Source organism: Podospora pseudocomata (genome assembly GCF_035222375.1).
Source record: "Podospora pseudocomata strain CBS 415.72m chromosome 2 map unlocalized CBS415.72m_2, whole genome shotgun sequence".
In the NCBI taxonomy this organism is placed as follows: Eukaryota; Fungi; Ascomycota; class Sordariomycetes; order Sordariales; family Podosporaceae; genus Podospora; species Podospora pseudocomata.
The window spans coordinates 1,693,687-1,711,463 of NW_026946365.1; the positions used below are offsets into that span (position 1 = coordinate 1,693,687).

Consider the following 17,777-nt stretch of genomic DNA (forward strand, 5'->3'; position numbering starts at 1 on the left):
TCCTTTAGCACTTAAAACTTTTAAGTCCAGTTTAGACCTTAAACTTTACTTAACCCGGGCACGACCTCTATTTAAAATAATAAGAAAATACACAAATTAACTACAACACCATAAATATATCCTTAATAGGGTCTCTAAATAAATATACCCGCGTAATAGTAGCTCGCTCGCAGGCCGCACTCCACGTAGGATAAAGAAAAGACTCTATAGGCTCGCAAACCACATAATAAGCACCTGATCGGCCTGATTAGAGGGCCAGAATTGCCTGTACGCGTGCAAGGCACAAAAATATAAAGAAATAAAAGTCGATGTCCTATCTAAAATAGAATGCCCGAAGCAGACCGCTTATATACATAACCCCTGAACCCCTGAATCCTCCGAGAGCCCCACTTCCTTACTCAAACCCTCAGGCCTATAACCGCACCCCAAACCATTATAAACCCGGACAAACGCAGATACAACGGATGGGCCAATCAGCAAGAGGTATTACGGAGGAACTAGCTAATTGTATATAGTTCCGCAGTTTGCATTACACGTACATCTGTACAAGTCTTGAATGCCTATAAAAGGTTTCCCTCGCAATGTGTTTGGAATGGTCTTTTCTTTTCTTTCCTAGATTTAAGTTTAAGTCAAACAGTTAAAGTTCAATATACTGGTTCACTACACTCTCTTCCAGGGCATAGATTTCCGTAGTTCAGTGCCTACTATCTTATTTACAGGGCATAGTTTCCTACACTTGCCTTTCTTCGGTGCTACCTTAAACCGTCGTACCTCGCAGTTCAGGAACCCCAGTCTTCACGGTAATTGCTTCCACCTACTGGCAGGGCCCAATCAACTGGCTGCCGGAGACGTATCTTAGCAATAGATATATCTTAATGTTACAACCTGCACCAGGAATGGATACAGACTGCAAGGCAGTACGCCAGAGGTGAATATGACAGGATGATCGAAGGTTGTGACAAGCGTCTCAGACACGGGTTCACTGTCAACAACAGGTTGTTCTAACAAAGAGCTACTGAGAGTAGATTGTAGACAAATGAACTTGAATTGCTTGCATGAGGAATCAGATTCCTCGACACGGGGAGCGCCAGGCGCTCCCCCCTATTTATGTGAAGCTATCTACATATGTTTCTGAGGTATCCTTGTACCTTGCTCAGTGTGCTTGTATTGCTTGCTTTTGGCCGCGGCCAACAGACCATGGCCACCGCTAACAGACCTTTCTTTCTGACAGGTACCACCCAGTGGTTCCTGTACAGGGGTATTACGCTTGGGGCGTAACACTTAACTTATTCATAGTTTGCTTCTCTTGAAAACTATAAGCTAATTTCAAACGCCGCAATGATAGTTATTTTCGGATAATGCTGAAAATAACATGACCAGTAAGGAGGGTGGAGTGCGACTTGTTATTGCGACACCCCATGAGCGAGTCCGGAAACGGCAAAAGGTTTCCCTCGACCGTGAAGAACAAGAAATAAAGAAAAGTAAGAAGAGGAATTCATAATGGGGAAAGATAACTTACATGCTTGCTGGACACCGCCAGCAGGAAGATTACCCAGCGCGAGGCGGGGAGGAGTTGCTGATAGGTCACGAAACTTTGCATCGTCCTCTTTGGCTTCTATTTCTTGGGCGTTCAGTGTGCTGGTGCTGTTGCTGTTGCTGTTGCAATTCCTATCTCTTGAGAATTCAACTTGCTGGCGCAATGAGAACACCTGCCAGCCCTAGGACTACCCCCAGAACCACCCGGAGAGCGCTGAACCCACCTACCCTTTTTACCACTTAGAAGCGTAATGGACTTCCTCACCTATCCACCGTCCTGGTAATTGTGAACAAGCACCGCCAGCTCATTTGAAACTTATTCCCCAATTCCCACCTGACACTCAGTCACTATTAGCGCGTTAATTCGATATCCTGCAAAACCCCCGAATCCGATTGTCCATCTCGCTCAGAAAATCAAAGAATCAACAACCAAAAGCCAGCATTTCCAACCCGTCGACTGCAACCACGCCATCACTCACCTGTCAACCCTCTGCTATCCACACGGACATCGAAATCGAGACTTTCATCATCTCTATCGCCATCTCCGTCCCCAAAAAATATCACACACCGAAGCAATAACCGTCGATTACGATCCCGACCGCAAACCTCACCCCCAGCATTCCAAACCCGACGACGATCTCAACACTACTCGCCAGAAGCACCCCTTGATCGACATCGCTAACGAAGAGGTATCAGTATCATTGCCACCTCTACCATCATCACCTCTACCACCCTCTTTCCCCTTCCCGGCCGACCCTGCTGCCTAGGTAGATATCTCCCTTACAACCAACGCCACCCCCGCAGCCACATCCCTGGCCCTCATCATCTACATACAACGCGAACTCCACCACAGCATCTACCTCTACTCGCCGCCCGCGTAGGAGGGGGAGGAAGGAATATCCAAAAAAGGAGAGGCCTGATTCCCCCGCCAACGTCAATCCGCGCAGTCGCTGGTCCCCCTTTCCCGTGCGCGCACGGTCGCTTGGCTGGCCTATACGTTCACAAGATCCCAAGCATCGCGAAGGGGGTGTTATGGTGATGAAGGGGGGTTTTTTTCTTTCTATTTTTTTGCGGAAAATATGCGAAAATGACACTGTTTTTGGGAGTTGCCTTGTGGAACATGGATTTTACGCGGGAAAAGCAGGGGTTGCAGCACCCCTTTTTCGTGCATATGCAGAGGATCGTGAAGCAAACAAATCAGGGGTTGCTTTTGCTTGGGAACTTGAGAAGATCGAGATATATCATTTCTGGTCATAAAAACACAGGGAAATGCTCTTTTGACGGGAAATCGTTGGAAACATTGAAATTGACGGATTTATCGTCTGTTTTTCGTTGCAAAAATGCCGTTTTCGTAGAATTTTCATGATTTTATATGCTGTCAAATTATCAATATCAAGCGCTGGTCTCTCAGCCTCTCCAAAACGCGCTCTCAGCACTTAAATGCGCTCTCAATACCAAAACGCGCTTCCAATCCGTCAGACGTTGTCAGTGCCCCTGAAACTTGATTCACCGCCCTCCCCACCCGCCATCACCTGTCAAGATCTCAGCTGCCCCAAAACCGCTGTCATTTGTACACAGTATGTAATATCTTGCCCCGTTACGTAGGTACACTCCCCACGGCAGTCGTCCTCAGCCCTGCATGGGCGCCACGACCTTCCCCCCATCGACAATAATCAGCTCGTCAATCTTCTTGCCCACATCCTCCCCCCATTCTGACCTCTTCCACGTCGTAATCCTCGCCTCGTTGGTGTTGAAATCGAATATCCTGATCTTTCGGTGAAACCCACCGTAACCGGCGTACCCGCCAAAGCCAGTCGCGCCAGCGTAGCACATCCACAATGCGGGCTTGGGCTGCTGGCCCTCGGCGTTGATGGATTTCAGGCCGCAGTACTCGTTCACGTGGTCACTGCCAAAGCGGGTTAGCACCAACTAACCTTGTTACCGTGGTAGGTTCAAGGCTGGAACAAGGCGGAACGGCTGTTCGGACGGGGTGGGCCGTGGAGCTGAGCGCTTGGCGAAACCTCACGAGCACAGGCTCCGGACCCAGTGACCCAGAACGCCTTGGGCATGCAAGCCTCAGGCTGGACTGGAGAGAGGCTGGGCCACGCGTCAACAGAGCCGCCAACTGCCCATGAATGGCTTAACTGGATATGGAGGACACGCCATCACTCAACGACAGAGCCACCAACTATCCATTAGAGACTTCAGACTGGTCATGGATGCGCCACACCAGTTGATACGACAGAGCCCACCAGCTGGCCACGAAAGACCGACCCAAACTGACAGTGAAAGACACCTCGCCAGTTGAGGACAGGGCCCACCAGCTGGCCACCCAAGACCTAAATCGGCCATGAAAGATAACCGTACCACTCGGCATGGTCCATCTCACACCTCGCCCTCCCCAAGCCCAACCCATCCCTCTTCCAGCAAGCCAACACATCAAATGAACAAGGTATCACTTACTGCCCACAACTAACCATCATCACCCCCTCCTCAACCAACGCCCCGTAGAACCCCGAATTATACGCCGGCGCCGTACTCGCCTCCCTCATCCACTCCCCCACAATCGTCAGATTCATATCCCTATACTCCGGAATCGGAATATGAATAAACGCAACATCCATATGATGCTTCCTGTACTCCTTATGCGCCTTCTTCAACCCCTTCGCCGTCTGCCGAAACCAATCGATCTGGTTCTGCTTCAACCAGTCATACCCATGGTACTTCCTCTCGTTCGGACTATACGCGTGCGTGTCAAGCAGATAGACCGTGATGGCTGAATGCCCCGAGCTCCCCTGTGCGAGCACTTCGATGTAATAGTTCCCCACACCGTCGACATCCACTGGTCCGGCTTTGGAGAGGGAATACGGCAACGCCTCGATCAGCTCCATCTGCGCAGCCCTCGACATCGACCCCTCGTCGTCGTGGTTGCCAAAGATGGAAACATACGGGATCTTGTGCTTGATCAACAGCTGGGCGTACTTGAAGATGGCCGACTGCGTGTCGGGCGACGTCTCCCCGTTAACCTGATCCCCCGACAGCACCACCAGATCAGGCCTTTCTTCTTCGATAACCCTCTCGATAAAATCAATCGTCCTCGTGTCCGCCTCGCACTTGCCCCCATGCTTCTCATCCCACCCACCAGGCAGGCTATCCCTGCACTTCCCCACCCCCGTCGAAAAGTGAATATCAGCCAACTGCATGATTTTATACCGTCCATTATCCTTCACCCGCGGCACAGGCTTGGTGATCTCGACCGGCGCCCCCCTCCGAACAGTGATGTGTGCAGCATGGAACTTCCTCCCTCCGTCGAGAAGCAAAGCCGTCGAACCAGTCAGCATCCACCCGGCCCTCGCCTCGATGGCATCGTCCCCGAAAAGAACATCAACCGCCGTGACGGCCGATTTCGAGTCTGATACCCCCCGTTTGGAGGAGCGCTTGATCCAGAGGCCGCCAGGACGGGACTCCCACTTCTCTTCCGAGTCTGAGTTCTCGGACGACTTGGAAGGGTTGAGTCTCCCGACTGTTACGTCGATGACGACCTTGTCTTCTGAGGTCAACTCCTCTTCTCGCTTACGCTGGACGTGAAGGTAGGCGCTGCTGAGCACCGACTGTTTGAGATACAAATCCTTCTCTACCCTGTGCCATTTTTTGGGATCAAGCTTGCAGCTTGAGAAGGGGTTTAGAGAGGAGCAAGTGGTGAGGGTGATGTCCGTGATGACGGAGCCGTGGTGGTGCGTGGGGAGATAGGTGTGGATTGCGTTTGGCAAGACGCGGTAGTGCCGGTCAAGGAAGAAGATGACGATGAAGGTGAAGATGGCGGCGGTGGAAGTTTGGACTATTGTCCGGACCTGGGAGAGGGGGTTAGCGGCGGGTCGGCAAGCCGGTGGTAGGACGTGTATGCAGGGTAAATGAGATCACACCCAAGCTAGGCAGAGAACAAGAGAGAAGAGCACATACAATTCGTCGTGTCATTGTGGCTGTTGGATTTCTGTACTGAAAAAAAAAAGGAAAAAAAAAAGAAAAAAAAAAGAAAAAAAAAAGAAAAAAAAAGGCAAAAGCTAAAGTGTTGGAAAGGTCTCCAACTGTATCGATAGGTCTGGCCTATGGACTTGTAGACAGAGCTTCCCCCCTCCCCGTCGGGTATTATGTGTTATATACTGGATGTATCGCTTTCGTCCGTCAGATCGATCCAATATATTTCTACCTCGACGCAAAGACGAACTCGCAGGAAAAAAGATCTGGGACCGGCCGCGCAGCAGCAGCAGCGTCGTGGAGGGTGGACAGCAGCAGCAGCAGTGGTCGAGGGTCTATGCCCATCTTTCTACCATGCCGGTCGCGCCACACGCAAAGAAGAACCCTCAAGCTTTCTCTCTTCTTTTCTCTCTTTCTCTCCCTCTCTCTCTATCTCTCTCTCTGTATTTACCGATCTTGATCGTCGTCGCCGTCGCCGTCGCTCAAGGTTCGGTCTCTGTGGGTATGCCAAATGTCGAATTCGTTGGACGCAGCAAGGAGGGTGATGGACTCGCTTATTAACCAGTTGGAAATGCTCTCGAGCGCGTGTGATGCGAAGCGTAAGGGTGAGCCACGAAAGCTAAGGTCGTCGGCGTTGCAATGATAGCAATAAAGCTCTAGGTACCTCGATGGGTAGGTCGTTGAACGTGGTGCTGGCAACAGAAAAAAGTTGAGATAGGGGATGATTTGAAGTTGTCCAAGACAGGCAGGCAAGGGGCTTGAGGCGGCGGAGTGCCGGCAATCCGGGGTAAGGTGAGCAGCCGCCCCGCCAAGATCCTGGTGTTAGGTGGGGTGGGGACGGTTAAGGGGTGAAACGTTCTGGAATCTTTCTTGGAGGGACATTTGAAGACGGTAAGTACACATCATTGGTGTAAATACGCTGGCAAATAGATAGACAATACATGAACTGAACGGTAATCCTCTCGGTAAAGATATTTTGGGTACTCGACACAACCCTGACATCAACTCTGCCCTACCCAAACTCCTGGGTCACAACCACGACCACGAGAATGTAACCAACGCTGTTTCCCCTGTGGTTGTGGTGACGTTCGGTGTGGTTGAATGAAGGCGTAACTTAAACATGGCCGTCTGAGTGTACTCCAGAACACGAGCAAATGGCTTAAACGCCTAGTCTCTCAACAACTGATGATTCCGATGGTGTGATCACCACCGGCCTGGCCAGCAGGAAAGATAAATATCTCTCCCGACGCACATGCAACTCCATATTCACATTAAATTCAACACACAAGTCGTTCATTTTTAACTTGTTTCCAAAATCTTTCCTATCAATATGTACAGCCAGCTATTCAATATCTCCCTCCTCCTCTCCCATCCAATATCTCCTGCACAGCAAGTAAAGACCGACCGGGGGTATCTCATCCTCATCTCCATCCTCTCTCTCCAACAAACAAACAAATCGCTCAAACGATGCCCAAACTAATGATACCCCCAAAAAAAATTCATAACTCCATAACGTTCATTGTCTTCATCTCCCCTTCCTCCAATGTAATCCATCCATCCAGTGGGTGTTCCATATCATAGTGGGTGTACTCTTCCCCTCGTCGAACGTATTATCTCCAGGAAAAAAAAAAAAAACAATGTTGCCTATTAATAACCATGTATGTCCCTCCTCGCTCCTGTCGATTGTGAAGACATTTTGTCGAAGCGAAAAAGATGATGATGTCGCCGTGCTGTGTTTACCGGCCGTGAGTGATGAGAGGCGAAAATAAATGTCCAAGTTGTACAGAATAGTAAGTAAAAGAAGGGCTTGCGCCCTCTTGAGTCTTTCTCTTTGTTGTCTTTCTTATAAGTCTTCGGAAATGTTGACAGAAATGTATGTTGTTGTTGTTGTTGTTGTTGTTGTTGTTGTGCGTTGCTTGGTGGTAGTGTCGTAAACCTTCTCTGTGGGAGATTAAATACTCGCCACCCTCGCCCTATTCCCATCCGGCACTCGTCCGTAACACACCATCAACTTCAAACTCGTCCCCCACTCCTCGCATTCCTTCACCAACATCCTATCCCTCCACATGCTTCCCTTCGACCCAGGCCACCCCATCCCCGGATTGGCAACTCCCGCGCTCTCATAGCACCTAGTATACCACCACCTCCCCACCTTGGCCACCATGCTCGTGATACTCTCATCAGCGACCGGTCCCTCCTCGCTCATCAGCTCTGGCAGGCTACGTTCATCCTTCTTGTTGGTGTTGGTCTGGGTAAAGGAGACTCTTGAAGATCGGGTAGCTGGGCTTGCGACGGGGATGCCGACTCGGCAGGTCTTGATGTCGGTGAAGCCCTTCCTGTTGATGAGACGCAGGATCAAGTCCGAGGTGGAACCAAGACTGGTGTCAGGGGTGCGGGCATGGATCCTTTCTTTCAAACGACGAACAGCCCTCCGACCACGGTTGCCCATGTTGTTAAAGTCAACGTCGAGAATGGACAGCTCGATGAATCCGCCTGGCTTGAGAACGCGGCGGGCTTCTGAGATGATGTTGCGGTAGTGGGACTCAGGACCGGCGGCAGGGAAGCGAAATACAACTGCTGTGAAGGATTGGGCACCAAAGGGAAACTTGTCGAGATGCGAGCGGTACTGAATTTGGTGGTGGTTGGGTGGGCTTAAAGGGATGGTGGTGCTGGAGGAGGTTGAGCTGCGGTTTTGATGCTCGGCAGGCAAAGGAGCCCGAGGAGAAAGGTTGAAGAAAGTTGCGGCGGGATACGTCTCGGCAGCATAAAAAGACCAGTCGTCGTTTCCGAGGCCGTCAATCACCAAGATGGAAGGACGTTTCAAGGAGCCAACTTCAGGAATGAGCTCGTCGCGGATGGGACTGAAAAGCACATGGCCAAAAGTGAGCCACTTGGAGACTGTCATGGAGCCCACACGGAGGTTGACTTGAGAGGTTGGTGTGATCTCCTCAGAGCTTTGGCTACTGCAGCTGCCGGACGAGATGCGGGTCTGTTGAACTTGTGCTGGTGTGCTGTTGACTTGCGGTGCCGGCTCCGGCTTCTGAGGTTCGGCAGCCGTGGTGGGCATGTCAGCAGTGGGAATAGAGACGCAGATAGACATGCCAGTATCCAAGGCACGTCGAACTTCCTCAGCCATTTCCGTTGTGTATACACTGGAGCTAGTTTGCTCCATGCCCTGACGCAAAGCCTGCACCAAACTAGGCAGAGGCGGAGGGCTGAGAGTAGGCGACTCCAAAGCCGGCTCGATCCGTTTGGTAGCCTCTAGACGAAGTGGTTTCGGCCAGGCCTTGCCTCCAATGGCAGAGAACCTGGGGGTATCCTCCCCAAGCAGATCGTTATACTCGTCCCAAATCTCATCCTCTGCAAGCGGAGCGCTGGGGTCTGGGACAACTGCAGTGGCTTCCGCATAGTTGAAGAAGCCACCCGAGCTGCTCGAAGATGTTGTCGTGCACTGGGAGTTCTTCCGTGGCGAAAAGGAGAGGAACTCGTGATGAGAGCGATTGGGGTCGACAGGAGACAACCTCGGGATACCATAGATCAACGCTGAAATGTTGCTGATGCTCCGTTCCGTCAGCTCGTCCTGAACGAGCTCAGGCGTCAGGTCCTTGGAAGACATGGGCGCAGTGGCCATTGGTTCAACATTCTGGACAATGGATTTCACTGCTGGTGCTTGGATGCTTCGTCTGTTGAAGGGTCTCGAGAAACTGGGAGGCGAGAGTTGTTCTGTCCTGGCGCTGACAACCTTTGGAATCCGACCAACTTGCGGGAGTCTGCTCGGTCGAGGAGGAGCCTGTCGTGGAGGCATGGCCTGCCTCTCAGGTGGCGACATTGGTACTGCAGACATCGGCGCAGGGTTGATAGGAGAGGTGACGGTACGTTTTGGGATGATAGACGATGGAGTCATATTCGCCTGGGGCACTGGAATTTGCGTCGAGCGTCTCTTATCTTCCGTAACCTTCACTGGCGGTTGAGCTGGCGGTGTATCTGCCCGTTTGGCTTCTCGAAGCACTTCATCAAGGTCTGGGGTTTCTGCATCCTCTGCCTCTGACGAGTCGATCAAGGTGTAGAAGGCCACAGGCTTGCTTGGAGGTGCTTCGACGGCGGCCACAGTGGGCTTCTCTAGTTCTACCTGTTTCTCCACGGCAGGTTGGCTATGGGATCGACCAAAGAAGTTCCACTTGCGGGGAGATCGAGAACGTTTTATGAGCTTCTTGGGGCCGAGGTTGGTCGAGGTGGCCGGTTCCGTTTTGGCCTTGGCCAGGCCTACCGAGGGGTCAAAGACGGAGTCATCCGACATGATGCTGGCGTCCAAGCTGGTGAGAGAGGGTGACACAACTTGCGGCCTGGTGACGATCGGCTTAGGCAGTCTCGGAGGCTCTTGTTCTCCAGATTTGAGCCGCTGCATAGATCTCCGGAGGGCGAGGGTAGGCTTCAACGTTTGTGCCTCGGAAACACTGCTTTCAGATGGGCGACGAGACGAAGGCGCAGGGGATGGTGTAACACCGCGTGGAATAGGTGACGGCCACAGGGTATTGCGTGGTTGTTCGTGAGAGAACAGCGAGATTTGGGAGCTATTCCTGGACTCAAGACTGGGGCGTCGAAGAGACATGCTCTGGCTGCTCTCGGTGCGTGTCAGTTCGGCACTCGCGTTTCTGTTTTCGATAATCTCGCCCCCGGCAATGATGACGGGTGCCATCCGCTCCGCAAGAAACGAATCGCCTGGCTTGCCCTCCTGCGAGGACATGGTACCAGGTATTACACGACCAGGGAGGGTGGTGCTGCTTCTCCGACGTGCATGTCCTAACCGCCCATAGCCCTCGTGTCCAGTGCCAGCCGCAGGTCCTTTCCTCGCCGTCTTATCCTTTTTCTCTTGCTCCTGGCTTGGCTCCGGTACTGTTCTGGTTCGCCGGCCAAAGAGCGTGAAGCGGCTCTTGAAGACTGATACACCAGGACTGGGTGTCCGGGTGGTCCTCCCAACTTCTGGTTTGGAAGAGGCCGGCACATCTCCAAAGGTCGCAGCCCGAGGTGCTGGAGTAGCTTCTCGAACAGGGGGCCGCCGAGAGAGATAGCTCGGTCGATCCGGAAGAGATGACGAAGGGGGAGGTCGACTTGCAGGTCCTTGGGTCGCCAGGGCACTATGTCTTCGGTCAGACAACGAGGTAGATGATAAGTTGCTATGAACGACCGGGATAGGTTGGACCAATGGCACTCGAAGATCCGGGGTTCCATCTCGACTGGGTCTGACAGGTGGCGTCGACTTGGGCGAAGTGACAGGCTGCGCAGCCTGGACATCTCGAGGGCGGGAATTTAATGTGGCTTTGGCGGGAGGAGGAGAGGCCGTCCGTGGTTGGCCAGCCTCGCGTGCGGGTCGAAATGGCGACTGGCCTTCATCTCGGCTACCGTTGGACTTGTGCGACGACTTTCGAGGTGGGGGGGTCGGTGGAAGCACAATCTTCTTCTTTTTCTTCTCTTTCCCATCTGCCCCTGCGCGAACTGTCGAGTTGGACGAAGACGAATTGGACAGCTCTCTTACCACCGGCAACCCCTGAGGATCAACGCTTGCACAATCTACCTCATTTGATATGCTTCCGTTCCTGCGTTTGGTGACTGGAGGTCGAGTCTGAACAAGCTCGGCCTGTCGTAGTCTGCCGGTAGATGGCGGTGCAATCCGGAACGGAGCCACGAGGCCAGGAGATTGAGAGCACATCGACGTTGGTGTGGTGTCACGGCTGTAAGGGCCAGGCCCCGGGGATTCGGACCACCTGGTTGAGGGGCTTCCGCTAACTTGACTGCTGTTTCCCGAGAACAAAGGCGTGGGGGGGGGAAGGTCATGAGTAGCAAGTCGGTGGAGCACAACATCTCCGTATCTGTCCAGTTCCGGGTATATTGTCACTGGTTGGGCTGTGGTTTTGGCAATCTCAACCTGGTGAGCAACATGTATCTCCATCGGGCTCTGGGTGAGCTCGCGATCAAGCTGTAAGCCCGACAAGTCGGGTGAAGCCAGCGAGAATGGGTCCGAGTCTGAGGAGTTGGTCCTGGTCGACTCCTCGTGGAGATCGGAACGGTTGGCCGTGTCTTGGACCAGCCCTGAGCGTTTTCTCCGGAGAACATTTCGTGGTTTGGAGCTGGGGGCCGGAAGCCTGCTGCTGGTTATCGTCGTAGTCACAGTTGAACCTGTTAACCCCAAAGTGTTGGGGCTGCCGATCGAAGCCCGGAAATGTGACTGTTGACCGAGACGAGAAGGCTCGAGCTGACCATCGGACGGTCGTCGATGTGAGAGAGCCATTGGCAGTCGGCTGGACATCTTGGGTTGCGGGATGGCCCGCAACACTTCACGGCGGGCATCTGGACCTTGTTTGGTCTTCGAACTCGTGCCGGACCCTATCGTAGCCCTTGGGGTTTCCATCTGAGCTCCTGTGTTTCTGACCCCAAGATCACCTGACCGGCCAAGAGCCTTTGGCCCTGGCCTCCTTGAAGCCATTTGGATTCTATGTTTTGGAATCAAAGTAGGTCATGTAGACCATAATCACCTGTGGCTCATTGAATACGGCGTGAGGTGGCGCAAAAGGAAGCTGTCTCGGGTGGTCCCTAATACGATGGAGGCGAAAGTGGCGGCCGCGTATCGAGGGGAGCTTTTGGGGCAAATCTGCAACCGGGCAATTATGTATAACCTCAAGCAACCGACACTCGGGTCAAGTCTCCTGTTGACCAGAACGCCTTCGATATCAGGCCGCCTGGTGGTGAGGCCTTGGTGACACAAGGCGCAAAGAGCCTCGTGGTGTGTGTTGATATCAAGAATTCGCCCCTGAAGCAAAAAGGGGCCAAGAGTAAAGAGATGACTAAAAATTAAAGATGGCAAAAGACCAAAGTCAGAATAGAAAGAAACGTAAAAAGGGTGGGAGTCGTCGCCGGGACAGGGGATATCGATGTAGGTATATCAACAGTCGAATGGGTAGAGGGGTCGCTAGGGTAGGTAGGTAGTGTCCCGCGAGGTGCAAGTGGGTGGGTGTAAGCTCGCGGACGCGGGTAAGAGGTGGGGGCGTGAGAGCGGAAGCGCTTGCGCTGTCTTGGGTCTACCTTAACTCGACCTGTCCTGGTAAGGCCGTTCAACGGCTGGTCTTACACGGGTTGCCGAGGAGAGGAACCGGTGAAATAAGATGAGAAGCTCGGGAAGTCGTAATTAGAAGAGAATAGAAGAGAGGCCCACGGCACAGTTTGATCTTTGAAAGAGAGACGGTGAGAGTTTTCCCCAGACAGCACAGAGGTGTATGTCTAGCTATGCCATTGAAAATCCAGGGCTTCCTGGACCCTGTTGGACAGGATGGATGGAGAGCCAGGCCGATGTACACTTGTATCTCGAGCTATCTTTGACCTGAGTGGCGTAGACGCCGTCGTCCAGACCTGCATGCAACCCCTTGGAGGATGTCGGCAAAGTCATGTGGGTTCGTTCTAAATGGACATGGCCGACAAATGGCAGGATTGGGCAGAAAAAAGATGCGAGAGGGTCCGTTGAGAGAGCTCAGTTGCCAGTCCTGCTGCTGACTCACGAGGGATTGTGGTATTGACTGCAGGCCCGTTGAAAAGAAATGGGTCGAGGCAGCCCAGCTCTGACGAAGCAATGCATTACATAGAGAGAGGGAGAGAGGTACTTCGTAGGATGGCAAAGTGCCCTGGGGTTGTGTTGCCAGTGGAGTCGCCGGGCCGGGGCAGGGCAGGGCGAGAAAGGCTCCACTAAAGACGGCCCTCGTTCACCTGAAGACTGCATGTCGCTGGGCAGACTGCGCCGCGATGCGTGCGAGACAGCCCTGGAAGCTGCATGACCCTAATGCCCTATGAGCGTCTGAAAGGCAGATTTTTCCCTACCATTGGGCACCAGAATCCCAAATACCCCAGTCCCATTCTCCCAATCCTCTCAATTCTCCTCTCAAGGCCGCATATCTCCTCTCTGCAGACCGACGTGGTTTTTGCCCATCTCATGACCGTTCCTGAACAGAAGCGAGGGAGAAAATCCTGCAAGTAATATAGCAGTCGTGGACGCTCTTAATGCTCTTAAGACCTGGGATCAGGCCCGAACTCTCCCAAGAGTTGCAAAGGCGGCTGGAGACGGGAAACCGTTCGCCGCCACCGGTCTCGAGCGGCGTCGAGCGGGACAAGCGGGAGTTGAGCGGCGTGAGTGGTTGCTATGGTGGGCTTGCGGGGTGTGGTCCACGGTTCAACGTTTAGCGGTCTATGATCTCGGATAATTGTGGTCGCTAGTGTGAAGTTCAACAGACGGAGAGTGAGGTCCCCAACTTGCGAGTCGTTGATGGGCCAGCAAGGGTCGCAAACTGGTCGCTGCGTTTCGAACCCGCCAGCCGTCCCAAGACATCAAACCGGGGCTACGTCTGTTCGTCCGAAAGTGCCTGTCTGTCAGTGTCAGTCTAGCAAATCGGTGTTCTTGATGGCCATCAAACTCCCAACTCTCGCGCATCACCATTCGAGACATCACACCAGCAGGCTGTCAAAATTCCCAAAATCAGTTGTGTGCTCTCACCTGGTGTAAGACAATCGAGACCCCGCACCACCCATGTCGTCGATCACCAGGGCCCTAGACAGCTCTCCACCCACGAGGAAGACGCCACTCTTTCCTCCGACTTCACGTGCTCATACAAACAACCTCGCGTCTCCTGTAGTCAACCGCCATTGCAACACAGATGAACACGATGGGGGAGCACAGCATCTGCCAAAATGGAGTGTTCCAGAAGACACAAAATCAACGGATACGAAGAAGAGGAAGACGTGAACCACCCAACCGAGACGCCGTGGTTTGGCCAGCCGCCGTGCACGTACGTCCCTATTCGTCGCCAAAACTGTGGTTGCCCCGCTATTTATTCTGATTGGCCAGAATACCATCTTTTCCAACCAATCGTAATTCTACTCTCTTGACTTTCCTGGCTGGACTTTTTCAACGTCCAGCCAAACATTATCACTCATCAATCAAAAAGAAAAAAAATCTTTCCTGACTCCTGTTCGAAGTGGAGTTTCACTTATTTACTCCTGGAGTCATGGGGATATCATTCGGCCGTTCTCACGGAATTTGAAAATGACCTGTCCACTTTCTCATGTCTCAACTCGGACATACAAGCCCTCTCCGGGATAGCACGCGGTGATGCACAAGATCTCTCTCATTTTCACATCCTTTAGGAGCGGGGTTATTACTCACAACTAGTCGGATATCTGTGATAACTGTGATGAGTTGAATTAACACTGCCGGCAGTCGCATTCGCTTTGAAAACGGCACAGCCTCCGGGATCTGTTCTGATCCCGGAGCTGCACTCTCTCCTCCGTGATCGTTGCTCACCAACTCACGACACCGCTCTGTTGACCACAGAAGCTGATATCTCTACACGTGGAAATATGTCAATTGTCAATGAACACATAGAATGCCTCGTGGCTTGTAAGCTGCTCTCGATCGATGCAAGGTCCCGCTGTCTGTCTACCACGTAAAACAAGTGACAGTAGGATGGTTCCTGCACCACAAATGCACGATATCACCGGGAATCGAGGATGAGATACGTACGGCAGCCTGCCAAGCACGAACTAAACAGTATTGCCCAAACTACAATCGGTCAAGCCGGACAGCAACAGCAGCAACAAGCAAGAAACCAACGCACGGCTGCATTCGAGCTTCTGCGGGACAGGCCCAGCTTGGGACCTGTCAAACCGACCAAGTTCTGTGGCTGGTGGCAAGAAGGATCTCGTCTGTGCGCTGCCGAGGCCGTTGGATGAAAAAGAATGGTGCGTCCAGCAGTCTGCACTCCGCCACAAGCCCCAGGTTGCTGGGACCATCGCGTCCTCCGACCGACACCGATAACCGGACTGTTTGATTTTGGAGAGAGGAGATGAGGCTGGTGACGTGGTCATCGAGAACAGCTGTCCATGTCCTTGTCTCTGGCTGCCTCCCAGTTTTGCTCACCGCTGATGGCAACAAGAAGTCTCTTCCAAACGCACGCCGGAGCAAAAGACACGCAACTCTTACGACGACGGCATGGCGAAAACTGATGGATGATATGCTTCATATCAGAATATCAAGCCGGTTCTAGCCACAGACGTGCCATTGATGGAGGCATCTCTGGAACCTGCCGAATGGCATCATCTGCGAATCCCTGCCCGTTCTTTGGTCAGTGGCACCCGCCAAGGAGGGTGCTGGCAGGGGCACCTACCCGGTCGACAGGGATCCTGGCAGCCTCATTGGCGGGGGTGAATCTGCAATGGACGGGATCTGCATCTTCTTCAGGAGTCCTCATCAGTAACGTGATGTCGAAGTGGTGTGAAGCTATCGCTGATATCTTCACCTTTTCAAACTCGATTGCCCTTCAGGATTCACTCCTGCAGCAGAGGATAGCATTGGTGCAGCGAGCTGCATATTGTTGGTCCCTCCATGCGACCAACGCTACGGGGCAACTTGATATGATCCTATCAACTTGTGATTCCTCCCGCTTGCCAAAACTTGAACAGCGAGTCGGCCACCGTCGTTGGCAGAGGCAGATACCGACTGCTTGGGTCAAATCATCCAACAATGAGACCCAGGATAGCATATAGCGCCCCAGGTCTTCGCCAGCCACAACCAGCAACCCGGGACGTCATGTGCCTTTTCTGTCGCCAGTCATATCAAGGGCCGAGTCTTGTTCTCTTTCCAGTTGACCAGTAACTCGTGCTTCTCCAATCCAGTCATCATCGTCATGGCTTGCATACTCCAGACAATCCACCGATCTACAAACTCAGCTGGACAGGCTCATCATCCTCCCTCCTCTGATGAGTTGTCAGAAGGACAATAGCTTTATCCAAGCCAGAAAGATATCAACAAAATCCTGAATGGAATTTCTCACGTGGGCTGATCCGGATCTAGTGATCCTTCACCCCCTCCTCTTTGGACTGTCATCTTTTCCGGGCCGCCGCGCTTAATTCTCCCCTCCACACACCAACCCTTAGCAGTCTCTTGCCCAACGACACCGTCAACTGGTTCATGTCTCACCCCTCAAGGCCGAAAGCCTAGCGGCGGTCCTTACCTTGACCCATTCCCTTCCCGCTAGGAAAAGAAACGGCCTTGGTCATAGTCCCTAGCGGGGCATAGTCGACCGATTTCCTGGGACTTGGACAATTCCTACACTCTCAATGGCCAGCCTCCAGCGGCGCGGACTGCTCTCTCCTTTTTTTGATGCGTTCCCCGCAATGTTAGCCAGATTTCCTCTCCGTACTATACTCGTATTCTCCATCGGCTGCCGGAATGTAGCCTCTTGCTCATACTTAGGTTGACTAGGGAGAATGACTGTTTACAACGTGCACTAGGAAAATGGCGCTTGTCCCGTCCCTTTTGCGAGCCCAGGCTTCCCTTTCTTGGCTTCGCTGAAAAACAAAAGGCGGCCGCTGTGCCGCCGGCTAGCTTGGGACAAGGCTGGCTGAGTGCTCGAGTGAGAGAAGGATGGAGGGGTCAAAGTTGACCAATTCCTACGGTTTAAACATCTGGTTTAGGGGAGTTTGTCTGGGGATAAGAAGCAATGTCAGCCAGCCAGGATATCAAGCCGTCGACGTCAGGGCCGGTAGACAACTGTCCATTCATCAATGGAGAGACGGCTTTGTAAAGAGAGCTGATACTCTATCATCGAGGGGGTGGGCTGTACCCCATCGGTATACAGGTGAGGCTGTTCTTGGGTGGGGGTTCAAGGAGGAATTGGTTGCCGGATTGGGGACTGTGGTTACTGCTTTGGGAGGGGGGGAAGGGGAAGGAGGGGGATGATATCATGAGGGGTGGTATTGATGGCTGCTCAGCTGTGGGGGATATCAGTAGTTGTGTCTCGAGTGAGAGGTGGCTTTTCTCAGCTTCAGCCTCGCCCCTATGCCAGTCTTTTATCAGGCGGTGATGGCATCCTTGCACTCATGCCTACCCACGCTCATAGAGGCGCTTCCCTTTTCTGATGGTCTCTCGTAGCCAGCAAAGGCTGCCTCAGTCGTCCGCCCCCAACTCTCACTACAACTAGACTTCAGCCATCCACTCTCATACTATAAAGCTTGAACCTGGAATCATATGCTTACAAAGATTTCATCTCACATCATCATCTTATACACACTTCACCCATCTCCAAGTACACCCTCCTTCCCTATACCACCCCGCCAACTCCCTAACCATCCTAGCCAACTCTTACTTTACACCAAACTACAGAAACCAGATATGCAACCTGCTTACCCTAAAGCCTGAATCCCCCGCTGCATCACCACGGCAACATCAA

General features: G+C 52.7%; 2 protein-coding genes across 2 annotated transcripts; both read right to left on the reverse strand.

The window, feature by feature from the left end:
• Window positions 1-1,611: 1,611 nt before the first annotated feature.
• On the reverse strand, window positions 1,612-6,530 carry DCR2 (Phosphatase dcr2). Its single transcript, XM_062887268.1, has 5 exons — window positions 5,588-6,530; window positions 5,497-5,555; window positions 4,000-5,387; window positions 2,058-3,442; window positions 1,612-1,792 (listed from the first exon to the last, which is right to left on the reverse strand). The coding sequence occupies exons 2-4, from the start codon at window positions 5,509-5,511 to the stop codon at window positions 3,166-3,168; spliced, it is 1,680 nt and encodes a 559-aa protein (XP_062747068.1). The 5' UTR covers window positions 5,512-5,555; window positions 5,588-6,530; the 3' UTR covers window positions 1,612-1,792; window positions 2,058-3,165.
• Window positions 6,531-7,462: 932 nt separating this feature from the next.
• QC762_203740 (uncharacterized protein) lies at window positions 7,463-11,992 on the reverse strand (the record flags this gene model as incomplete). Its single annotated transcript, XM_062887269.1, has 1 exon — window positions 7,463-11,992. The coding sequence occupies one exon, from the start codon at window positions 11,990-11,992 to the stop codon at window positions 7,463-7,465; it is 4,530 nt and encodes a 1,509-aa protein (XP_062747069.1).
• Window positions 11,993-17,777: the final 5,785 nt, after the last annotated feature.

Bases quoted from the DNA above. Each gene is read 5' to 3' on its own strand.
- DCR2 (XM_062887268.1), bottom strand. The intron at 3,443-3,999 runs GTAAGTGATACC...CCGCTTTGGCAG, and splicing joins ATGATGGTTAGTTGTGGGCA to TGACCACGTGAACGAGTACT.